Genomic DNA, 27,337 nt, shown 5'->3' with positions numbered 1-27,337 from the left:
CAAAGAGATCACAAAAAAGTCTACTTAAAGAATTACAGAGGTCGTGAATTATTGGAATAGTAAAAGGTGGGGAATCTTAAATGTAAAAAAATACAAATAAGTGTTCTTCGGGAAACATTATGTCAAACACTTGTTCTCTTCTTTGTTTAAGGAAGAAAAATATTTTGTCTTGCACAAAATGCTGCTCCATCTGTGCTGTTAGAAATCAGTAGAGACACACATGACAAACAACCCCCTGAACTACTATTAAGTGAGGCATTTCTCACAATGATTAAAGCAGGATGTTCGATAGCTGTAGCTCCTTTGTCTGCTCTCACAGAAGCTAACGGAATCAGATAACATCGGGGGAAATACATCAAACCATTACTCAGCTGCAACAGTAGCAGCAGTCTCCTTGTTTACAGGGCGGGGTACTTATAAAATGTTAAACATGGCTTAGTTTACCTGACTTAACCCTTCCTCTGTCTCTCCTTTTTTTAACTCCTCCTTTCTGCCTGCTTTCTCTATCCATCATTGTTTCCTTTTTTGCCCTCTGATTCCTTGTCCTTTGTACTTATCTTCTCCAAAGAATCTCCCCCTCTTTCTTGTCCTTTCCAGAAAAAAAATGTGTCCCTCATTTATCATCCACCTGTGAAATTGATTATTCACACAAAAAGACTGTAGATATTCTCCTCCACGTCCTCACACATGAAGACATCTGCTTTATTGTGTTGTTTTTTTAAGCTCCTGTTGCCTGTCTGTGCGAGACAGCCTCTTTCATTTACACTGATGCATACAGCTCTGAATTATGAGACTGAGCGGTGGCTTTGCATTGCTGTGACTAAGCTACTGCCGAAACCCACTTCCGGGGCCACGATTGAACCTCCACAATAAACAGCTCTTCAGCATTGACGTCGCATCACAGACACAGAACAGGCTTAGTCATAGCAACAGCTCAAGGAGGCTGTTTGGGATAAAATGGCTTACTTTGTAATTACAAAATGCTACGGCAGGATTTCAGGGTAAATCACATGCTTCTTCCTCAGTATGCTGCAAAATACACACTCTACTAACGCAACAGAAACATGTGGAAATGAATGAACAAGGACTGACTGTCTTAAATTCTACTGGGTTAGTTTATGTGAAAGACTATGACATCTCAAGCTTAAGCACAGTGCAGATTGTTTCAATTGTGATGGCTTAGACTGCTTTTCAAGATGAGTGTGTAAAGTGCATTTGATTTGGTATTGTCTGATATAAAAGGGAACCATATGAATTTCATAACAATGCTATAGTAAAATATGTTGTGCACAAATTTAAAGGCTCTGCAGAGCAAATTTCCATTTGGTAAAGCAAAGAAAATGCACATGCTGTATCTGAGGAACCTGATGATTCCCTTTTCAGAGTCCACATTACCCATGCTCTGCAGCTAAAATATGCCAAATATATGCCAAAGTCAGGAAAATAAAACAACATTGCAATCCCCGTTTTAACCAGCTATGTACAGTATGGTTTCACTGATAGTTAAAAAAAAAAAGTTGACAGCAGGAGCTTGATGCTAAAAGGAAGTCATTTACAAATGTAGCAAAAGAACATGCTAACAATGTGGATGTCTCTAGTTCTTATGCAGATGTGACAAACTTCTTTTGTGACGATTCCCATAATGTTAGGAATTCCACAAAGTGCAGATTCTGTGCAAAGTTCTAGATGTTTTACACCACATGGAGTTTGAAATCCTGCTGTCAGGTATGATAGTTGTGCTCTAAGCATGAAATAACTTAATAGTAGTTTTGAAGTAAGGACCCACAGCCTGTGACCAATTTGCAATTTGAGTCTTTTCAATCCAATCAGCACTTTAAAAGGTCTATTTACTTTACACTGTACCTCCATTTTCTGAGGTATACTGTGTCCCAGCATGCTTTGCCCCGGGTAAGACGCTGCTTGAAATTCACAATGAATGGGGACGTTGCAGCAGGTGATTGTCGCAGCTGCCCTTGCAATCATAACGGCACCTGTCTCAGCATTTTTTACTGTTACACTGATTGCACATTGCCAATTAGCTGATTTGTATTAGATCCTATTATATTAGTTAAATGGTTGGTTAGAGAAAACCTGTAAAGAAACACAACCAAACCTAAATTAACAGCACAAAGGGTATCCTTAAATAACCAGATACACTCTTGTATTTGTTAAAGAAGAAACGGGATCAGATGCCAAACAAACTGCACACCTTTCCCTGCAGAGAAATACAGTATATAAGCTTTGTGTAGAGGTGACACATATAATAAATTGCATCCAAATTCTTTACAGGTTTTTGGTCTTCTCATAAACAAAGACAAAAACATTGAGCTACAGCCAAGAAACACACATCTATCCACTGTGATCTATGACAAATAAAAGCTTCCCTGACTGAAGCAGATCTGATTTTCACACATCCTTTTTTCAGGTTTATTTCAGATTTGAAAGTAAAAGAATAATGAGCAAAGACAGGCCATACAGAATAAAGCAAGAGCTTTATCATCATCCAAGAAGTGAATCTACTTATTTTGCGAGAGAACTATGATCAGCATTGGCAATGTGGTAAGTAAGCCATGATCTGCGTCCTGTGACTGTGCCCTCAGCAGGGAGACACTCAGGAGGCATCTCAGGGTGAGTGTGAACTGCTGAGACAGGGAGCAAGAACGAAGCAAGGCAGGGAAATGAGGAGCAGAGCAAGCGTGTGGGAGTTTATTGAACAGCGTGTGAGGATCCCTCAAGCACAATCACCTAATTAGATTTCTATCTTGCCGTCCCCTTTCCTGACCCCCTTAAATCTCTCGCATCTCTGGAAAGCTAGAAGGGGAGACTTTCCCAAAAGTACATCCAGTCTACACTGGAGCTGTCTAAAAGGTCAAGGTTGTGAGAGGGAGGAGGCCTCCTCATTCACATCAGAAATCAAGCATTTGACGATGGCAGCACACAAAAAATGAAGAAATAAATATATTAATAAACACAGAGCGACTTAAAACAGCCTGAGAAAGGCTCATCTCTGAAGTCAAGACTGAACTATGACTATGAGTGCTATTTTAACACAAAATAAATCAAACATAAATTCAGTGCTTACAGATTTGTCATGGTTACCAGTGGAGTATATCATTGTCCTTATTTCACATTTAGGCTGCCAACATGGCTGTTTTCATGTTTGTAGCTACTATTTTTTTTTAAATAAAAGAAAGAATCTTAAAGATGAATAGGAATACATTTTCTTCCTATAGAGAGCAATAAACTGAAAAAATATATTGGAAAACGTGTAACCTAAAAACAACAGAAATGGTGATGGGTTAAACAATACGTCCTGACTTTTTGTGATAAAAGTTCGAGTCTAATGGTGTTTGTATACTGCTAGAAAATAAATTGAGAAAAGATGATGTACCAGTGAACACCTTTAAGAAAACCTTACGTATATCAGATCATTGCTGGACTCGTTTTATCTTCATTTTATGATTGAGATCAGAAAATACACCTACATTACCTCTTAGACTACACTGACAAACATTTTGAGAATGTCCACATGCATAGAATCACTGCAACCAAAATGGGCTTCATCAAACAACATATGCCATATGCACATTGAAGTCAACTGGCATGACCACTGAAATGGAAAGTTTCAAAAAGACTTGCTAAAAGTGACTATTTTAGTTTTTGTAGCATGCTGGTTTGTCTGATCCAATATTAACAATTGTGAGACAAAGGAAAGACATATTTGGAGAGTAGAATCGATGACTCACTCAGTCTCCTACTCATGAAATACTGTCTGGCATATATGTCAAGGTTTGCTTCTCCTTTTAGTCATTTATTTAGTTTGAGTAATGTGTGTTTGTGTTGTTTTGGTATCCTCCTGCATGCGCATGAGAAGAGCAAGTATCTAATTCCGTAGCTGTGAAGTGGCCAAACTAAGGTTATCTGTCATTTTGACGCTGTGAGCCAGCTGTGAGACAGCAGGGACGAACTGACAGTCCCCCAGGTCGTACTTAGAATTTGGCTTTCCAACCTGCGTGTTTCTAAGGGCACATGACACTATATGATATCTGTCCCTATGCATTCAGTCAGATTAATACCATGCGGTCGGGCAGGATCAGGCTGGAGGGCGAATATTGTCTACACGCTAGTCTAAGTGGTGCAGCACATTTTGAGAATAATTTGGGCATCAGCTGATGTTTCGACATCAAGGTTTGTTTGTTTTTTTTAACTTGCAATAAAATTACATAATTAAGATATGTATCATATTGCGTGCATTCAATACCTAGCTGAGTTCAAAACTGTTGTAAAACTCTACCACTCCAGCCCATATAAAAGATCAATATTTTGGCCTCATTTCTGCAAATTTACTTGCAAGAGAATTGCATTTGAGATTTTAGCGAATTACATCGGAATGTTATCCAAAGTAACTCACCATGGCTGACGCAGTAGGACATCATCATATTTTCCCTCCAAGATTGACTCATCGCTGACTCCAAGGGGTTGGTAGTTAAAACTTAGAATAGGTCATGACCATACTGTACTGAGTACAATGAAAAAAACTGCCTTGGATCACATCATAGAGTGAATATCTTATGTTACATGTGTTAAAGTGACATATTGTAAGTCATCATATTTGTTTATCTCTTTCAAAGATAAAGATATTTCAATTCAATTAAAAAAAAAATTCAATTCAAAAGAAAATGGATACAGTTAATTATTTTTTCTAAAAGGGTAGTGTCCATTACTAAAACCTGTTTTCCATTTTATTTACGTCTATGTCAAAAAAATATCTAGTGTTGTATGTCTGAAATCATGTATGTCAAATTCAGATCTAGCAACATTTTCTGCAAGCCATCATGCCTTTTTGACTATTCTGACCCATAGTTCCTTGCACGGTTGAAAACATGTCACATGTGACCACATTCAACCGGTTTATGAACAGTTTAAGTCAAAGTTCAAGGCACAATGTTTTGAGTTAGTAAAATATCCCAATTGTATTCGTGTTGACTGCAATGTACATAATCTTGTACTGCAGTAGTTTAATAAAAAGGAAAATGTGTGAGTGCATGTGATATAAAATAAGGCCAACGCAAGAAGCCACCTATGATGCCTTAACAAGTAAGAACCTTCAGTCCTATCCTTCAAACATATCAGATAAATAAGTATAGATTGAACTTTTAAAAAATGGTATTAACTACCAGCTCAAGGATGCTCTCATTTCAAGCATTACTTGGAACATTCTAGCATAATAGAAGTGCATTTCTGCTTACATTGCATACTGTTTCCCCTTGTATTTCTCCCTGAGACTATGTGTTGATTTTTACAATAAAGTCACTTACTTTGCTTTCTCTTTCCATCTGTGAACAGCAACCTCTGTAAGACACCCTGAAGGCCCCGTGAATAAAAAGGTGAGAAGCTATTTAACACTTTGTGTCATGGCCCTGCCTTGAACTGAGTCCCCAAACCAAAGCTGCTTAACCTGTGTCACCCATTTTTTTTCTATTTACTCCTCAGCCAACACTTCCCCCCTCCCACCACATGAATTCTCCCTCTAAACACAACAAAATGGTTTGTGTTGCCAACTCTCAAATGGGATCAAACCCAACCACAGTTAAAAGGCTTAGGTTAATCTGATTTTCTCTGTGGTTCCACCGAAAGCCAGACCCGAGCCAGGGAGCTGACACTCCACGAACAAGACTGGGTGATAACACAGCACACAAGAGGAGACAAAAGAATGCTCCTCATTAGCTTCATAAAGCAGAGGTTGATATCGCATGTATATTAAGACTGCGGCAGAGAAGGCTGTGTGTTAACAGCATGTGTGTGGGTGTGTGCATGCATGCATTTCTTCATTTCATTGTAGCATGTAGAGAGGCATGTATGAGCTTGTTTCTGGTATAATGTTGAAAAAAATTAAACAGCAAGCAGATTTTTAAAGAAAGACAAAAAGATAGTTGAGATTGCCAAATATAACACTTGCCCGTCTGTGTTTTTACAGAAAGCAAAAGTGTCACATCAATGAATTTGACTGTGCTCATGATATCACTCCTTCTAAAAGGAAAGAGGCGGCAGATTTAAATAAACATACAAGAAAATAGAGAGAAAATATTGGAGAGATGGCTGCTTTGATGATATTGTAAGGGAAAGATCCTTTGTCCTTAAATGGAGGCTGGGTCCCCTTAATGTGACACAATTGTCACCGTCCCCGCAATGATAAATGCGCAAACAGACACACACACACAAATAACAAACATGTGACTCGCTGGCCTATGTCATCACATACAAATCGAGGGGTAATGTCTGTAAAGAAGCCTGAAATGCCTTCTCAAATAAGAACAGAAGAGTACAGTCTTCATGCTGTTTGCTTTCGTTTCTCACTGACAGCTCAACTGAATGATTTAGTTGCAAAATAATGAAGTATTTACTCATCACGCCTGATGAGTGAGTTTGAACTCATTTGCAATGGCCACATGAAACTGAAAGACCACTCTGTGTAAAAATAAAAGTGTTAAATCTTGAGCCAAGCAATTTAAGAGCAGACTCAACTGAAACAGAGCACGTGTTGTTTGCTCCAATTAATTCTGCCAGAGTAGCAGGCGAAGGAAGGTGATGAAACAGGCCATTTATTGAACCTTACAAATACAACTATGGTCGGAAATCCTTCTTTTCACCACAAATTTCAAATTACACTTTCTCAGCACTTACACTTGCACATAATAACTGTTCATGTATTGTTTAAGTATTGTTTGCAAAATCTATTTTTTTTTATGTATCTGTTTGTATCTGCTGAGCCCTTGCAAATGTCCTGTAAATGTATTTGTCTTGATGTGGCATGACTGTGGTTTCATTTTCATGTTCTGCAGAACAGGAACCTGCATGGAAACCAGTTTTTAAACTGAATCAGGCCCGCTAAACTGTAGTTCAATGTTACTTGTAAAGTTTCCTGCGTAATAAATGAAAATGAACAAAGCAGCAATAACCTTTTTTTAGATCTGATGTTTTTTTTCTAGTCATTTTTTTTAAAGGCCAGATCAAGTAAGCAAAGAACATATTCTCTTTGTCCCGAGGCATATGAGTAAGGAAAATCGGGGCAGCTGGGGTTGATGTCTATTCCAGGTGAAACAGAATTGGACATAGTTATGCCTATTTCCAAGATATGTTGCTCTGTCCAAGTTTTGAAATTTATTAACAACATTCTGGGGAGCTGAAACAAAATTGTAGCTATTTTTTTTTTACACTCAAGCTTTTGCTGGCTAGTTCTTATATCTCTAGGCTCCTCCTTTGGCAGCTTATTTTACTGAATAAATAAGTGCATCGTGGGAAGCAGCAGACATCAAAGTGCTTCAGCATATCAGGCAACAGCCTTTTTGCTTCAATAGAATCCTCCATCTTGACCTCTGCATTTATATAGCAAGGTAAGAAAACACCATAGAAAATCTTACACATGTAGGCAACCTTGATGTGATGACACATTACACTTTATTTTTTATTTCTGACTTTGAAATGGTTCCAAGCAGAAACAGGTCAACAAATGTGCTAGTTTCAGTTCTTGTTTATTCATCTTAAGCTTGGAAGTATGACTTTATAGATCAAAATACATGGGTTGAAAGGAGAAGAAATTAAGAATAGATTTAAATGTGTATTCTTTTCTAGTTTTATTCCAAGTGTTCAGAGTTCATTCAAAGGCTATAGCATAATGGCAGAAATTGGCTGCATCAATGTTTGAGAAATGACTGAATGTGCTGGGATATGATCCTCATTACCCTCTTTTTAAAAAAATATATATATTGGAGACATTTCTGCCTCCCTTGGAGTTAAAGACTGACCATGTAGGAGGAGAGAATGGGTTTCTTTAACTACTTATTAGGTTGCCGCAGCATCATGCACAGATTTTTGGGGAGTTGGCTAGTCTGTCAAATTAGTGGAAGGTATTACTTACAAGAGGACTTTTGAGGGTTTTTTGTGCAACAGATAGAAGTGAGATAGATAGTTAGTTGGACTGTTGAAATTCCCAAGCAGCTGAAAATGTTCCCTAACATGATGTTATCTGTGTGCTTCCTTACCTTTCCTTAGCACCAACACTCGTAAAGAGTGATCTGTCTCTAAACTTTGATCAATGAAAAGCAAAATGGGATCAAATTATAGTCAGAGGGACTGAGAATACCTGAGAATACGAGCATTGACTTTCAAGACATAATTAAGGAGTTATCAACTATGCAAAACGAGGTAAAAGCGCAACTCTTGAACATTTTCTTTTCTCGTTTTGCATACAGGCATTTTAGGCTGATAATTTAATGTAATTTTGATTTTCATCTTGGCCAGTTGTTGGCATCAAAATCTTCTGCAACATTTTTTTTTTTATCTGATCTGGATGACTCTGCATTTACTACTTGGTGTTTGTTGGCTGTTGTCTGGGGTTCTGGATTGATTTTTATTTTGTGACATATCCATTAACAGAGGAGTGTGCTTGAAGTTGTTGGAAGTTTGTCTATTTTATACATGAGTGACATTATATAAGTAACCTGGCTTTCTATTGTCCTAAAATTGTTTACAGTAGAATTATTTAATAGGAAACTAGATTACAACTTTCTCTCTATGTATGAGAGATGAGAGGTTTGATTGAACTTTTCCATCTTAAATGTCATAAATGGCCTAAAATATTAAGGCACTTATATGCATGTATAAGGCCCCCCTATATAAATGTATAAAACGGACATACAAAGGAAGGGTGTGTGCACATATTATTTCAAAGACTATTGACTGTCACAAATTCACTCATTCACCAATTTTTGAAGGTTTATAAGAGTCAAAAATTTGCCAAATTATTTATGATTTATTTCTATTTGCTAGATGCAAGGCCAACAATACAAATACTTTATTCTTGGTATTATTAGAAAATAATGCTCTACAACAAGACATAGCGACAGAGAATCCTTGGACCCAAAACTATTTCTTCACAGCGGCACTGTTTTTTTTTTTTTTTTCAAAGATAACGATGCAGTGACTGACATACTAGTAGGAACTTGTTCTTTTTATATTTTTCTGAAAATAAAAAGGACGACAAAATTGTTTTCCAACTGCCCCCCAGTGGTTACCCCTGAGGCTGGAAATGAGAGTCAGAAAGCCTCTGACCCAAGGCTAACACATTTTCATTCAATCTCGGCTGATTCTGACAGCACTCCAAACAACAACATTCAAAAAGAGACTCTGTAGAGAAGGTACAAAAATCAAGCAAAAAGAGATGCAGAAACACAACACGATACTGCCAAACGCAGTATCCTTTGAAGGTCATAAAATAAAAATAAAAAAATGAAGTAATTGAACACATTTGCCTGTGATGAGAGCAAGAAAAGACCATTTCTTTCACAATGCTGGAAGCCAGCAATGATCTTTCTGCTGGAAGACTAATCATCTCATCGTGATTAGGAGCTGAAGGTTAATGTGGACTCACGCAGATGGTAACAGGAGCGCAGTGTGAGAGGAGCGGATCAAACTAGACAATGTTCTCAAAAGGCTCAGGTGGGTGGGTGTTGCAAAGGCACATGGGTGAAATAAATGGTTAAGAGTCTGTGGATCAAGGTGAGGAGAGTCCTGAGCCTCATTACACATGTAAATGTGACTTCCAGCATGGAGGCCCCACTTTAAAGCTGTGCCTTCTTAATTATTCCTTTGTTCTACACATGATAATTGGCTCCAACGTAGCCCAAGGCCTGTTGACTATGTGGAGGATAAAACACCCTAATGACTCGGTCCATTTGTAATGGTGATCACAAAAAAAAATCACATCCTGCTATTAGTTCGGGATAACCGTGGTGTTTGCTTTTGTTTTGATTTCCAAACTGACACCCACTGTTTGATGTATGCCAGCTAATGAGCCAAACAAAAGTAAAACTAGAGTTGTTTTTTTTCTTTTACCTGTTTTCCGTTCAGGAATATATGTTAATAAGTGCTGTTTCACAATATAGTATGTGTTAAATGACTAAACACACAATGAACCACAGCATTGGACTCACAAGCCCTCTCAGTCTGGCTTGTACCACAAAGATGAATTGGTAATTGACGTCTTTCAGGAAGAACTTGTGTAGTAGTTTGCTGAAACTTTTTTTTTTTTTTTTTTTAAAGATTTATTTTTGGCCTTTTTGCCTTTATTGATAGGAAAGTGGATAGAGTCGGAAATGGGGAGAGAGTGGGGAGAGACATGCGGGAAAGTGGCCACAGGCCGGACGCGAACCCGGGCCGCCCGCGCGAGGACCGAATCCTCGCAACATGGTACGCGCGCTGTCGCTGCCGCTGAGCTATCGGCGCCCCCCAGTTTGCTGAAACTTTTTGACAGATTTTATAGCCATACAATCGGTGCAATTGATCTAATCGGAATTTCCCCCAAATACATCATATTTTGTTTAAACTGCTACATTGCTAATGCAGAAATTAATCCAACATTGAAATCAGTGAACAATGTATCCTACTCTTCCTCCAGCATTAAAAAATAAGGAAATAAGTAAATTCTTTTGTGAAACGATTTGTTTTTGGCTCTCATTCTGACACTTTCAAATTGTTCTTTTGCCAAAAAATGTGATTCATGAATTGCCTTTGGTATGAAGTGTCATGTAGATAATGGTGTGCAACTATAAACAATCTGAACCTGAATTATGAAATAATGAAGCAGCTGTTGAAATACACAAGCTGGTGAGTACAAGTAAACAGAAATATCTGTGAATAATGCTTAAACTCAAGCGTCAGTTATTGGCTTTTTCTGAGGCAGTGGCCCAACCCTGTAAAACCATCATATACATTGGGTATAATCCTTATCATTATGAGATGTGTGAATATTTACAAGTCAAAATAAATAATGTTTCCTTATACTAACCACCACTGAGTATACTTCAGCTCACCTCAAAGCATGTATTATTGTTGAGTCTAGTAAACTAATGCTTTGTATTGTGATTCAAATATTTTAGCTGTGGATGTTTTTCAGTCCTCTTTTTCACACTGAATAGCACATACATAATATGTGTGTGGTCTTAATCAAACACCTTTTTATCATGGTAAACATACTGATGTATAAAGGCTCTTCAGACAGCATTGTACCCGAGGTCCTGCCTTCATTAAAACTAATGAAATGAAGGCTCCATCTGTAAGGCTACAGTATCATGACATTCTTCTTCAACTGGTTGCTCAGCAAACATAAATCCTACACGTTTGTCACTCTCATTTGAACTTTCAAAATGGTAAAATTTTTGTGAATTTGTGAAAGGTCTCTGATTTCAATTTTAGAATCCGAAGAAAACGTACCTGGCCTGGTTTGGCATCTTCACATATAGAGGCTTCGTATGGTGTGGCAAGTTCCGGAGGATTGTCATTTACATCCAGAATCCGAATGCTCACTGCGGAGTTGGACGCCATTGTGTGGTTATCTACAGGTTAAAAAAGGAAAGAAAACATAGCAATTATATTTTTTAAGTGTAAAGAGCTTTGGCAGTTGACATTCTGAATCTTAAAAAAGCCAAGATACTGACAGTTTGAAATAAATCAAAATGGGCACTGAGTCAGAGCATAGTTAAGTCCCTACTGCGCCATTAGGAAAACAATTTAAATAATCTTTGTATTAGGCCAAGGTGCCTTTTTGTCGCTGTAACTTCTAGCAAGTGACAGAAAAAATGCCTAAAAGCTGCTGTGTGTGAGATTGCAAACGCAGAACCAGATTGTCAATGCCCAGTGGAAAGAAAAAAAAAAAAAAAAACTAATATAAGAACACTTCAATAACAAGAAGACATTAAGCCTTGGCAGGAAGAATAAGAAACCTTGGGAAGCTGACATTCAGATATTGGACTAGATAAAAAGTCATGGTTGAAGCTAAGCTATAAAAGAAGGGGTTTCGATTGTTTTAATGCAACAAGGTAAAACAAGGTAATGAGAAATGACATTGAGCAAGAGAGAAATGTTTAATGCACTTCTCCTATCTGGTAGATAAATGATGCTGAAATAATCCGTCTACACTGGGACATCACGTATCATGTTTTTAGTTGGTTACAGCAACTCTTGTTATTATGCATGATATTGTGCTGACTTTTTCCCTTTAGTGAGGTTTTTTTTCCAGGTTTTGAGGTGATGCACTCTAAGTCTTTAGATAAAGTAAGGATAACACCATTAAGTAGAATATAATAAACCCATGGCCTGGCTCTGGTTTGATCTTGCTGTCTCTCCAGTAACAGGCCGTCTTGTAAAGATCTGGCCGTCCTCTGGCTGAGCAGATCCAGTGTAGACATTGAAAGAATGACATGCTGATCCTCGCCTTAAGAGGCTTTTGTAGAGAGAAAGTAAGAGTCTTTGGACAAAAGCTTAATGCGATTATTGTCTGCCTTCAGTATGATTGAGACAAGACTAAGCGACTAAAATGGATGAAATGTTCAACAGAACAGGCTGTTGCTTTGGCATTGTTGCAAAGTGCTGAAGTGTTTTAATCTAATGCCTCTGCAAATTGCAACCATTACCTGACTTACACTTCCTGGCACCAGAGAGCAACTTGAAATAGGTACCAAATATATATATTTTTTTTTTCTCTCTCGATCCTCACTCTCTGATAATGACGCTAGAGCATATAGCTGTTTCATAGTGCAGGAGTCGTACCTCAGCCTGATGATAATAACAAATAAATGTTTTGACCAAATTACAAATGCAGAGCTTTCATTTGATTTCTCACGGCTTTTTCGACTTCAGAAAACACAAGAAATAACAATGCGCTCTCATGACATTTGTCTGAATGGGGGAAAATGTAGGCGTGGGAGCGGATGTAATTAGTATAATCAAAACCCAATTTAAATTAGATGACAGAGCCTTGAATTTTAACTCCCATTCTAAACAATATGATATCAAACGGATTTTTTCCTTGTACTTGTTAAACGCTATGCACTGTACAAAAGGGAGACAGAGGCCCCTTCTGTATGTCTGTGTACGAGAAATGAGTAAGTGAGAAAGAGAGAGATCGTTATCTCTGTGTTCAATGACTGATCCGGTCGCTGTGAGTGTTGGTCTGGATACCCTTGTTAACTAGAGTGCATAGCTTATAAATAAATCAGTATACACAGCTGTCACCACACAGTTCATGCACCCTGCAGAAAATGTTACCACATGCAGTGACTGACAATAACTTAATGATGGAAAAACAAACAACCAATTAGTTCAATGAAAGAGCTACGCTAAATACATTTAGCATAGCATAATGATATAACTATAGTGTATAATGAAGTCCAATGAGCTCAGTCTTTAAAACAAGTACTTGGGTATTGTGAAAATAACTGATGAATTTATGTATTGTAACTGAAATACCACTATTAAGCGATCTAGGTAAGCCGTGCATTGTTAATAAATTGATCGATTTTTTTCGTATCAGTTGCCATCAGAGATATTTGATTAAGAAAAGTATCTTTCTAAGGCTGGCAGCTTCTTCAGTCCCCCAGATCAAACTCTTCGACTGTGTTCTTCAAGTACATGAAATTACTTGAACTTGAATCGTGGAATATTTGAAATAAGTGCTCTTTAAACACGTTTCTAACTCAAGTTTGGATAACATGTATCCAAAATCTAAAACTTTTAATTAACCTAATAAACTTTTTTTAAGATACAAAGTACTTCAGCTAGACCTCTAGCTTTTCCTCTGTCGGTAAAACTTTAATTGCACTTTTCATAGTTCTTAGCATTCTCTGCAAACGTCTTCTTTTTGTGTTGTTTATTAATCCCAAGAGGAAAGAAATCTAGTCATTCTGTTTTTGAGACATGCCCCCCACACACACAGATACAGGCCCGAAAACACACAAGACCTTTACACATGCATTAATGAAGAGATCAGAGTGAGGGGGCTGCTCAGGGACTGACGCCCCAAGCAGTTGGGGCTGTAATGCCTTGCTTGAGGGCACTTTGGCAGTATTTGAAGACTAAACTAGCACTTCTATAGCAACCTGTCCCAAACTCCACGTCTGGCCCAAACTGGCACTTCAACTGGAGACCCTCTGGTTCCCAACCCAACCTCTCAGGTTGAGATACTCTGTATGACTCACTATGCTGATGGCTGACACTGTGCCACTCGTGACGCCCTGTCACTCTTGACATCTCCCCATTTTAAGCTGCTTGGCGTAGAGTTGGTGGCTTGTTAGGTGACCACCAAATCTGTATCTCATTAAAGAGAATGAGCAATAGGCCACTCGTGTTAAAAGATAATGAATGCTGGATTAAGAATGGCTTCAGTGATTGTGGAGTTGTACAGTTAGTAGTTGCTTGTTTTTTTTTTCCAGAGCACTACGTATTTGCAATTAAAAACAAAAAAATATAGAAATCCATACTTGTCGGATGTCTTTAAAACTCTCTCTGTTGGTAGGTTATGTATTCACGGGGATATAGGGTCTCCATGGTCACAACTCCTCTTATGTCAGTCCTAAAAAGCACCTTTTGGAATTATTTTTTTTTACAAAGAAAACACTGAGGCTTAAAACAAGTGAAATGTTGGGAGGAGTGTTTGATTACATTTCTTAAATCTCTCTTAAATTCAGCTGTGATGATTGCTACTTCCTTGTTTCTTCCATGCTCCACCCTGCATCCTCTCTGTTGCCTATATTTGGATTGTCTTGCTTCAGCAGCCCGTCACAGGATGACGTCAAGGATAAACTTGAAGCTTCAGAAAGTATGAAGCGTATGGGTGAAAGATGTCTATGTTTTGTCTTCTATCTATGAGTGGAACAGATGATAGGATAAACAAAAAAAGCTGTCATACAAGCTGGGTAGAAGAGAAATATCAGGCTGGTTTACAAAAGACAGCGAGGCAAACCAATAATCAACAGAGTTTTGCAGACACATTTTCAAGCTCTCTATCTCAACACGTGCAGTTCTACCCAGCAGTGGCACAGCTGCTACTGAGAACGCTGGTCTCAACTAATAGCATAATCCTCACATCAATGCAGGGTTTTAATTGACTGCTTCTTGCCAGAGCAGCTAGAACATAAACACACAGAGAGCTCCACCAGCGCTAGATCTCTCCTCTCTTCTTCTCATTTTGTCCTCATATTGTGCGTCTGTCCCCGCTGTGCCAGAATGAAACCCAGCAATCATCAGACGTTATACATTTAACTTTTCAATTCCCAGAATTGAAAACAGATAAAACAATGTGAGAATTCCATACCCAACCCAAACTCTCTCCTTGGGGAAAATGACTTATTCAGTGAGACAGGTTCATTCATCTGGACCAAGTGGTGTTGTTCTAAATCTGTCTGCAGATAGAGGAGAAGAATAAAAGAATCTCAACAGATTACCAGCGTGCTCTGCATCTGTGCGGCACTCACAAGCTGTTACGAAGCTTTCAGAATGACTGTGTGGCAGATCTCCGAGGCACTGAATTACACTGACACAACTTCAAGAAAGACAGAGAGAGGATGTGAGCGTGTGTGCGTGTGTGTGTGTGTGTGAATGTCTATGCATACGTGTGTGGGGATGTGTGTCAGGAGAGTCATGTTCCCGCTGACAAAATTGTTCATCTACTCTGCTGGAGGAGACGGTTTGGTTTAAAATGTCACTTTTGTCAAGAAGGGAACACAGGGCTGCAAATGTATTCATTAGTGTCTGATTTTAGTCTCTGTACCAAAATCAGGCCCAGACATTACAGAGCATGCAAAGCATAAAGGCTGTTTTTCTCTTCACTAGTGACTCTGCAGTGCTCATCCCAGACATCTTTATTGCAGTTTGAGTTCTGTGTGTTTTACAAACTAACAGATGTAAATGACCACCATAGGACAAAGTAAAACATTTCAAGGGCCTCCAAAGACCTAAATAATTGAAAACGCTTACTGAAATGTTCAGATGATGTCGCATAACACTTAAAAAAGAAAATAAACATTCCCATTTAAATCCTTATAGACAAAAGGTTTTCAAAAAGCTCCCAGATTCAGGGACGTAGTTGCTAATTTCCTCTATAGCCAGTCAACAACTAAGAAAACTAATTTGAATCACTATCAAGCAGACAAAATAAAACAGTTGCAGGTTTAAGATGCACATTTGATACACAGAAGAGAATGGAAACGTGTGAAGTTGGAGTCTGTTTTTTTTTCATTAATTACTGTTTTTCCTTCCTTCCATGACAAAGAAAAACCCTCTATCCCAAGTGTCAATACAAATCTTGCTACAGCTATCACACCAAACAGATTCACACAATATCAATAAGATTTTCTGATGAAAACACCAAGAAGCACTAAATATTTGGTTTCCTTGAAGTAGAAAATGTGATTCATTAACAGTTACTTCAAAGGGACAGCTTGAAGAATCCAAAACAAGCTATAGAGACATGCTCAGGATACACACCTAATGACACTGATGCCTCTTTAAAGCCCCTGTAGAAATGTGTAGCTGGTTATGAAACAGACAGAAATTAAAACTAATTCCTATGTATGGCCTACAAACCCAATGAAATCATGAACGACACGACTGACTGCTTCTATATTGTAATTTTTAATGCCTGCAGTTGCGGGCAAAGGGTACAGTATAGTCGTCAGCAGACACAATAACCGGACTTTTTCACAGAAAATATACACAATGTGTCATGCTTTTGCCTTGCAAAAGATGAGTAGGATTTTTTTGTCAGAAAAAATAACACATATGTGGCAGTGATCATGACCTCAGAGTGTCTGCCCACGCACCACGGCTGATGGCCGAAAACTTTGAAGGTGTACCATTATTCCATCACTGTGGCACTTTTTTTTTTTTTTTTTTTTTTTTACTCTTTCCAATGAGGTGCAGTTTTAGTTCAGAAATCTCTTCAAATGCACTCTTGTGAAAGTAGTCCAAATCCCTGCAGAAACATATGCTGTTTTGATTTCAGGATGACTCCGACTCTTTTCTTACTGACGGCCTACTTATCTGACAGCTGCTGTGGGTATTCTCTGAAAAAAAAGTAATATTGATATTACTTTCTGTTATTTTTTTTTTCTTCTTTAATCCATTCCCACTCCTGCTCGTTGGTGTTTAAGGGGGAAAAAATCAGAATCAGGAATTTGTCCACCTTCTTTTAAAACCATGAAGAATATTCTGACCTTCACCTGCTGAGATGCTCACCAGGGGTGTTTATGGATTTGACAAGGTCTAGGTCAAAGCTAAAACCATCTGGGTCCGAGGTAAGGGTGTGCGAGCTCTCAGAACAGGAAAATTGCTTTGGACGAACAGACATCTGCCTCGGCTACTCACATGTACAGAACATAGACATCAAAATAGCAAGCTGTCTGATTACAGTAGATTGAACAGAAACTTTTCATCTGCTCAAACTTTTAGGGAATATTAGGTGTTCTGACCATTTGCTTGTCTCCAAGTTATGCTACCATCATCCTAAATCTCTTACCACCCTAAAGTTAAGTCATATACCCATACTCAGAATATGACCTTAGGTTTTTTTTGTGACATGACATGACATGACATGACATGATTTCTTGTTAAGAAAACACATATTAGTCAGCTGGCATTGCATAACTCTGGGAATTCTGGCAGTACAATCAAAAGTATGACTTTGCTTTAACTTTATCAGTGCAACGTTGTTGCTTGGTCAACTTGATTCCGCTGTGCCTTTGAGGGCACAATTTCTTTTGGTGTCAAGGTCTGAAAGACTGTCCATTCCATATCCCCTGACTTGTTGGTAACCATGTGGTTGTCAGGATACAAGTGTTGCACCTGCTGGGGGATATTTGGCAGTGGATCTGGCATATCTTTTCTGTTGCGTGCATCTGCACACACATGCATAGTAATTCCTTTAGGCGGTAATGATATCCATGCTCTTTAGAAATGTTTCAGTGCCACTCCAGAAAATATTGCTAACAGGAAGCCCAATGGCTGTAATGCAGAAGACGCCAAATGCTTTCACGTAGCACTAAAAGATTTACAATTGCAAACTATTTAATACAGATACAAAGCATAGTACTAGAAGGCAATTGCCTTTTTTCCTAGTTTCTGCATTTGAACATACATTAACCCCACCGACTCTAGTGTGTCACTTCAATGTAAATATCAGGTAATAGCTATCATCTTGACTATTAATGAAGGTCTTATACACAACACACTAGATTTAATAACAACCAAATCAGCACTGGGTAATCAGTGCAATGACTTGATTATGAAAATGTTGCACTCCAGTGGTAGATGCATCATATTTCTTCTTCATTAGTGTTCATTAAGTGGGGTTTGAATTATCAATAGGCAGATGTGAAGCAATTAAGCAACATATTGGCTTCATTTTCATCTGAACCCAACAAGCATATCATTTTACTGTAGATGAACTTGGTGACAAATGTACGTTTGTGTAACAATTTATTTTATTTATCTGTGACTAACACAATAAAAGTGAGTAATTATTTATCCTTAATTATAGACTGGACTTGCTTTATAGACTTAGACTTAGACTTGAACTTAGACAGAACTTTATTGATCCTTTTGGGATGACTCCCTCAAGGAAATTTAGGTTCCAGCAGCATATGCAATAAAATAAAAAATAAAAATAAAAATATTAACAAAAAAAATAAAATATATATATATATATATATATTCTTATATAAAGGCATGACCCCTTTTTTGATCAAGTAATTATGACAACATGTACAGAAAATAAAACATCAAGTCAGTGTTCATATCCCCTCCTCTGCAACTACACGACTGTTAGGACATGTGAGTGATTATGTAACAGGATATACAAGCAGGACAGATCAGTCAGGTCATTTGGCCTCTGGTCCTTGAAACATGTTATTGTTTCTCTACTCTTGTTCACAGATATTCTTTTCACAACAACATATTCTACTGCATTCATAAATACACACATGCTTCATCCAAACCCTCTGTGGTGTTTTTTTTCTGGGGAAAAACATCCTTTGTTCTGTATTCTGTCACACCTTTATTTCCCTAAATGTTATGTTAACAACATATTGTAGCATGCAGAGGCCTTGCTATTTTTGCCTTGCTGTTTAGGTCTATTTTTTTCTTTTGCATTTCCCAGCTTTGATTGAAAAAAAAGGACGCTTATCTCTCTTCACAACCTTGCAACAAGTGTGTGATTCATTTGGAGTGAGAGAGAATAATGTTCGTCCCAAAAAAAAATAAATAAATCAAACGGAACATATTTGTTCGTCAGACAGCAAATAAGAAAAAAGTTATACTGCACAAAATGTCTCCTCCCTCCAACAGTGCAGGAGATAAAGACTTTCCAGCTACTTCCGTATCTTTTCACCCTCAGGGTGATGCCCTTTTTTCCCCATCTACCTGTCTGGGTAAAAAAGCAGTTTTCCACGGTTATATCAGTTGCTATCAGTTCTCGAAAATTATATGTCACTCTACCTTAGCCTGATATGTTTCTATAGAGGAGACTGTCAGGAAGTAAGAGTAACACAGCTAGTGACAGAGCTGTTAAATACACCATCTGTACACTGGATGTTCTGTGTTGTCTTAAAAGGAGACAAGTACTACACAGAAAGGTTTGTTTCCTCTTTAACTAAGAAAATGTCTGCAAAAACAGAAGCTGGAACTGCGATGTTTTATCGGGTGAATTTGAAGACCCTGAGTAATGGTGTGGGCAATTAGTCCACTAAATTATTAAACTTTGTCACCCTTACTAGTTAGCACAAGAATTACTTATACATTAATGAAGGGCAGCCATGCCACTCATATTATGTGTCTGAGCTGTAATGCAGAAGCCCTCCGCTAGCCGTGACTGATGCTGTAAATGGCTACAGCCATACTGCCTTAATGCCCCACTGTTCGGTTGTAAAACCAGCACAGTGGACAGATGGCTTCTCGTAGCACTGAGCTGGTGGCCATATGAGATCTACAAAATATAGACAAAGTTATATGTTGGCTGTGTCTGAAAGAACTGTCATAAATGGCACAGACAATGCATAACCAGCATATTCACATGGAATCAAACCTTTAAGGAGGACCAAAGGCTGATGCTAACATTGCTAATGTTAGCCACACTTGACGAACACACACAGAGTTTGTCTGCTCACACTGTGATCCTGTTTGAGACTCGCTCATTAGTCTCAGTTTGAATTTGCGTTTAGTCAACTTTGAAATCTGAGATGTATACATGTGTGTACTTGTGTCTGATTGGTTGGGTATCATCACAGTACAGTGCGCTCTCAGTTGCATTTGACCTAAAACGTCTTCACTTAGTCCATAGACACATGCAGGGTAATTGACATTTAGTGTGTTGCTTGCAATTTTGTAGCCAAGGTTAATCCCGAGGCACGGATTCCGAGCATGTCAGAAAGCTGTTGTCACTTGTCCAATACTGATAAAGTGGCAACACAGAAGTTCAAAGGTCAGTAATGGACTGGGGGAATAATTAAGGGTTGCGCCACTAAACTCTAGTTCAAACAATGCGTGCAGACAGGTTGACCTTGTGGCTCTGCAGCCTTAACGAGCACAGGGACTGAAAGAAAAAAAGAACAAAATCATTATGTAGAAAATGAAGTCCTTCCTTAAAAAAAAAAAAATCGAGCTTTCTTCTCAAGTCTCATCCTCCCTTTTTTCTCAGCTCTCTCCTTTTTTTCCCCTTCCTGTCTTTATTATTTATTTATTTTTCTGTCTCCTGTCTGAGCTCTGAGGGATCCACGAGCGAACAGGCAATAAAACATTCTGGATAGGAATTCTGAAGCCATTGACCACTGACTCTGTCCATCCGGATGTTTCTGTAGACAGCAATATGAAAGGCTTTATCTATGAAGAGCAGCCATGTGTTTAAGTCCGATACGGGAAGGGTTAGGCCCGCTTTAAATGTTCAATTAACATTAAAATGTGAGTATGACATAATGCCAAGCACAAAGAGACAGAGCACAAAAGCCCCCAAATTGCTCTGGGAATTACAGTATGGAAAAACAGACTCTAATTTTTTCTTAATGTTTGTGGTGGGTGAGACTGCTTACGATTCAGTTTAGGCTGTATTGATTATTGGAGTAATCACAGTGCCAGGCTTTATGAGAGAGGAACAAATATGGGGATATTTGAAATCAGTTTTGTTTATGTGCCTTCTTTTCTTCTCTCCTTCTGTGTGTGATGGTGGTTACCGGTTTAGATGCAGAATGCAATCTCCGCTGCTTTCACTGCAATCCCAAAAGCACTTCATCTGTATGAGATTGAAAAATAGGGGAACACCAGGCCTCCTCCTTTCTCAAGTTTACTTCTAATGGTATAGTAATAACTTCCCAGCTCCCCAAAGTTATTACTTTCTTCATTTTCTTTGCAATGACAAAGGACCCAATGAGATAAGAATATGTAAGCTCTTTCTTCTTTTTCAGTGATGTGTTTGTCAGCTTGAAGACAAGCAATAAAAAATGTTGTTTCTTCACACTGGCTTCAGAGAGATGACGCTGCATTGATGGCTATCAAAAAGGACTTATAGCTTTGATGGGTTGACAATATACATACAATTGATTGACAGATCTCAGTGCTATCAGACATAAAAAAACATTACTTTTAAAAGAAAACATTTACATTTGTTTCTGATGAAGTACATAATGTTTAAAATGTTGGAATTGACGTTTTCATGAATGTTTTGTAAACTAATACTTTTGATGTTTTTATCTTAGTATTATGTCATACATACATTTATATGGCCTGCTCATATGTTACATGACACCATGAATTAAAACGTTCCAAATGTAATAATATAATGATTGCTATTTTAACAATGATGAAAACTCTATATTCCAGGTAATTCAATACATAACATCAGAGATGGTGTCTTTAAGTGAGTCAAATGTTTGGAGAACAATGCAGTACATATCCAACAACACTGCACCTTGTGATGGATTCTCTATGTTATTATTCAGGAGTAAAGACTGGAGTTAAGGCTGGACTGGTGATGATGTTGGGAAGAAAGGACGAGGTTTATTCAATTTAAAATCTGGATATTAGGCAGCCAAATTGGCAGAGCAATTTGAATAACCAATAACATAGTTTTACATTTTTACACATTTGTATTTTTATCTAATTTAATTTTGCACTGTGTGATTTTTCTTCCGCTATCCTCATTTGCTGTTGGAACACTAAATGTCTCCGTTTGTGAGATGAATAAAGGATTATCTTATCTGAACAATTAGCAGTTTGAATCGTATTCTCTCATTTAGTTCATTGTGTCTTTTACTATTGGAGAAGTGTTCTCAAAAAAACTCTTTTTACTTCTTTCTTTGAAAATACGTTTGGCCCTGAACGAGAAAGAAATAATAAATTATTTAAACTTCAATTTCGTAGACATTCCCACCATGTTATGACAGACGACTATACTGCTTTTCAGACTGTTTTCCTCATTGTACCCTAATTTGGAGTTTGTCTTTCAGTCTGGATAAGCCAAAGTGACCCTGGATCATTATAAAACCACAATGGTGCTTGAAAATTGGGCTCTTAATATTGTGTGCACATTGCAGCCCACTGCAGTCCACTCAGTGGTTTCACAAAATGGGTTTCAAAGTGGTATTTGTCAGTTTATATTGAGTTTAGTTGAGTTTTCTGTGGTCCGGTTCCAATAGCTTCTATAACGATGGATATACTCAAAATTTAGAGACTAGCTTTGCAAAAGAAATGCAGCTTAATAGAAGCTGTGTGTTCAACAGGATCCTGATTTATTTAACCCTTGACTTATTTCTTATTCTCATTAAACTTCAGATGTTTCTTTGTCTTTTCCTGCCCTTTCTATTTTCAGCCTGGTTGTACCATGTTCAATATTTTGTTACCCATGTAAGAATAGTCCCTGTCTTCCTCACATGGAAGACCTTTTAAACATGGAGAAAGTCTCTAAGCCATGTTTAAAATTGTGCTTCTATTGCAGGTGATTCCAGGATTCTTTTAGTTTAGTTAGTTTAGTTTATTTGTATTTTGAAAATGTAAACAGAAAAGAGAGAAGGAAGAAAAATGTAAAAAAGTTTATTAAGAGATTAATACATCATTTCACCATAACTTTAAACAAGAAGGACTTCCTCTACTCTGCAACGCTATTTAGAACCAAAAATGTTGATGTTTCTGCGAGTTATTCACCTTGTTTTTTTATCCCAAGTCACTCACTGTCTCTTGTGTTTAGATGATTTATTAAGTTGACAATAACATCTTGTGTCCATTTTCCACCAGAGTACATTATTTTCTACTCCCTATCTTTGAAAAAGCTCAAGATACAACAGCTCTTGCTGAAAATGTGCCAAAAGCTTTGGTGGCTAATGATGCAGAGCAGTTTGAGGTTGTCCGTCACCCCTTATCACCCCTGGTGGGAGTCGGATAACGTTGGACAGTTAATTCAACATGAACAGTTTCCACATCCAACAGGAACTGCATGGGTGTAAACAAAGCTTTTCCATCATCAGAGATAGTCTTACTTGCTTTGTGTAAAACATTTGGCATTGGACTTTAAGTAATATTGGATGAAGCCTGAGTGATGTCAGCCATCTGTTCCTGCAGGAGGCTCATCAGCAGCAGCCACTATGCTGGAAATCCTGTCATAGCCTAACTCTCAGTCAACCTAACGACAGGCTTAGAGCTGGAACTGAGGCGGGTTTTAGGCCTCATGATGAACTGTTATATTGCACCTATGTGCCAATGATGTCAGCTACATACAGTACCTCACTATGGATGACACTTCTGGTTTTTTAAATTGGTTTAACCTTGATAGCTCATTACTTAAAGGCTTTGTTTTGACAGGTTCAGATCCAACATTGCGATTGCATTAGAAATGTCAAAACAAGCCTCTCTTACTTTTCTTTTCAGAGCTGCACATAGAGTTTTTTCCAGAAACGTACAGTAAAGTTGGCAAGGTGGAAAAGTCACACTTTACCCAGCAGCATGAAGTTGTACAAATCCAATGTGTGATAAGCTGAGACTAAAATGTGAAGCAATGTACCTGCTTCTACAGCTTTCACTGTGATATTGTGCCAGCCTGCCGTCTCTCGGTCCAAAATCTTTCCCAGCGTGATGGCACCCGAATCTGGATCGATATAGAAGATCAAATCCTGGTCTGTGGACCGATCGATAGAGAATCTGAAACCAAAAACACAAAAAATAACACATATTGTGCATGTCAAGAAATAGAATTACTGATGGAGAGGTGGGATGAAGAGATGGCCACTTAGTTAAAGTGCTTTAGATGTTTTTGCTCCCTCATCTTGTTTTGAGTAAGTCACCTAAAATTAGACTTTTTCATTAGTGTGAAAGATTATAAAACAGGGGTAGAGGGATATTTGACCAGCATTGCTTGCTGTGATGAAAATTTTTATATTTTGAAGCAAAACTATGCCATATTGAAGAAAATTGGAAAAAGATGTTTTATAAATGTTAAGATACGTTTTATGAATTTATATATTGCACAACAACTTTTAGTTCAAATAAAACTCATAACAGAGATACTCATACATCTTCTTCGTTGTATCAACATGTTTCTTTGAAGTTGCTGCAACATTCAAAACTAAACTCCAATGAATGCACATAGTCGGAGTAATGACCCCACAACTTAAAAAACTGGGATCATCTGAAGAGCACATGAATGCAGCACCTCTTATTATGCAAATGTTTAAAACTCAATTCAATCAAAACAAATGCTTTACAAAAAAAAGAATTACAAAAATTAAGCCTTCTTCAGTTTTCAATAAGACATTATCTAAAGCGACCTGAACCATCTTTGAGCCAGGCTGTAAACAGGCCAGGGGCACTGCAGTTTGTTTTGCACTTCTGCACTGGCTTCATTTTTCAACATAAAATGATAATATTACTAATTTATTTAAAAAGTTAGATGCAATATATACAAATGTACAGTTAATTAAGTGGTTTAATTCCGGTAATTTTTAAATAGCTTGTACAGTAGTTGAATTTTGACTAAACCTTATTAAATAACCATATATAGACAACACCATGGTATTTTTTGAGGTTTTCTGATCCTTAATAGCAAAGTGTCTCTCAACTGCACGCAGCTATACAGTGACTCTATCCAGGGTAAGAAAGTCAACATTAAATTTTCATTGTGCACTTTAGAAAATCCACAAATGTATCTTTCCTTCTTTGGGAACACTTGGTGCTCTGAAAAGATTGGTGAGTCAACAAAATCCGCTGAAAGGTTTCTTTGTTCTTATATCCTCTCCCCAATCACACACACACACACACACACACACACACACACACACACACACACACACACACACGGATGGCCTCCTTACTCATACCCACATACTTATAATAAAGTGCCAAGGGTATTAGAAGCTCTTTAGGCCTCTCTGGAGAACATGCCAGTGAATGTTCACCAAGGTCTCATGAGTATGATGGTCACATATTGAAGATATACAGTACATTAACGCATCATGTCAGGAGAAGCATACTGTCTGTTTAACTGAAGATGTAAGGAGAACAGAGTATGGGTGAAATAGGTTTTAGATTATGCATTCATTAAGAAAATAGTGAGGGTGTAGAATTTTATTTGTATTTTTATTTAATACATGAGAAAGTCATTATAAAACATTGATCTAATAATTGACTTGGGAGGTAAATATTTCGACTACCCTTTATTAGTTAGTGTATGACTAGGCTTGAGTTGCAATCCCTTTGACAAATCTTAGTTTGTTGAGTTGACAGTGTACATGTATATGTGTATATGCACAGCCATGTGTCTTACTATATATAGACATCAATATGTATCCCACTCAGGATGGTGATTAGATTGTTTTTCATTTCGTATACATCTACCATTGACTTTTGTCTGCAGCAATAACAGTCAAATTAGATTCCTCACTCCTTTAGCAAACCTCATTTTGTGCAGCAGTATCTGACTCAGGTGATGGATTTGACCGCAAAACCACAAGTCCAAGACAAAACGTATTATCTCAAATAATTGTTGACTATCCCGGTCTTCCATTAGGCCCTAGTAAAATAATAATTGTAGAAAACAGAAACATTACCTTGATGTGAAACACATCACAACGCCCTTTTCTGTCCTACACGATCTGTCTGCAGCGCAAAACAACAAACCCACTGCAGCACACGTTTTCTACATTTTTTGTTTCAAAAAAAGATACGTACAGACAGTGTCCTCTTGACAAAAGAATTATTGTTTTAGGTTGTTTTATAATCCTAATAGCATCTTTTAAAAGCTGCAACAATAGTACCAACGGACTGATAGCCTGAACTATTCCTTTTATGTCTGGTTTGTTTCAGTTTGACTCTCTTCAAAAAGATTGGTTGTCATTGGTTGGCTTTTTTTTCTTTGCAGAATTAATCTCTGGCCAATAAAAGATGGTCTCACTCATCAGGTCTACAGTGAATGTGCATTTTAAAGTAAAACCTCATCACTGAGAGAGCATTAACATGCAGAGTTCAACAGCAGTGTGTTCCCTTAATACCAGAGGCCATGAGCTCACTAACTCTGCCCAATTGGTGGCTCCTAGCCAGTCTATCTCTCTCTCTCTCTCTCTCTCTCTCTCTCTCTCTCTCTCTCTTCCTCACTCAGTAAGTCACCCATCCACTTAGTCGAAGACATGCATTGCACGCACACAAACTCATATATGCACACACACGTATCACACACTTTCAGCTCGGGGCTGCCAAGACACTGTTGAACGACAGCGCGGCCATTGTGTTGTACTTTATTACACCTGGAACTGTGAGCCTCATGCATTTTTAATCGAGGTAATTTGCACAGCCACTGTGTGTTTCGCTGTGTACTCTGTCAGTAAGACTGTCTTAGTTCTTATCTTCAGTCCCCTCTAACACTGCAATTGCTCTTCTGAGGACATATAAACCACAGACCTTAGTAGAGATTATCAGATGATACTGTGTTTTTATCACACAAAGTGATCAGAGAGAAAAAGAGATGACAGTCATCCATTGTGCGAGCATCAATGCTCATCCTGTGCTCGGGCTTTGACTCCCTCTTAAAGAGAAACTACGAAAAATAGATGTTGCTCGTTAGTCAGCTACATTTATAACTATTAGAGTCAGTAAGTTGTGTAACTTCCATATTACGTTTTCCACGGACAAACAATGTTCTCATTAAGGACAAGTCTACAGAGGTAAAGTGGACATACTGAAGGGTGCATATAATGGCCTCCAATGTTGTAGTGCTGCACTCAGGCTTTTCTTTTTTTATGCTCTGTGCTTTCATTAGAATGTTTTGTTCCGGCAATGTTTAGAATTCTTACCAGAGGACCTGCTGTGAAAAGACTGGGAATACTTTGACAGTATGATTATTGTATTTAAATTTACAGTTGCAACATTTTTATGTCACTCCGATAACTTTCACTGTGAAATAATGACTAGTTCAGGTGTAATTAATTCTACCACTCTCAGCAGTATATGGAATTATTCTTTTCTGAGAATGCTTGAG

At 37.9% G+C, this 27,337-nt stretch overlaps 1 protein-coding gene across 1 annotated transcript in view; it reads right to left on the bottom strand.

Annotated features, from left to right (window-relative positions):
* cdh22 (cadherin 22) overlaps positions 1–27,337 on the bottom strand; it is a 171,496-nt gene that overhangs the window by 17,623 nt on the left and 126,536 nt on the right. The window contains exons 9-10 of the mRNA XM_079341078.1: positions 23,873–24,009; positions 11,272–11,393 (exon numbers count right to left, since the gene is read on the bottom strand). Of these exons, the coding sequence (XP_079197204.1) occupies positions 11,272–11,393; positions 23,873–24,009 (259 nt within the window). The remainder of the gene's footprint in view (positions 1–11,271; positions 11,394–23,872; positions 24,010–27,337) is intronic.

The sequence above is a fragment of the Symphodus melops genome (genome assembly GCF_947650265.1).
Source record: "Symphodus melops genome assembly, chromosome: 4".
Classification (NCBI taxonomy): Eukaryota; Metazoa; Chordata; class Actinopteri; order Labriformes; family Labridae; genus Symphodus; species Symphodus melops.
The sequence above is the reverse complement of the archived record's forward strand: the minus strand, read 5'-3'. Positions and strand labels throughout refer to the sequence as shown.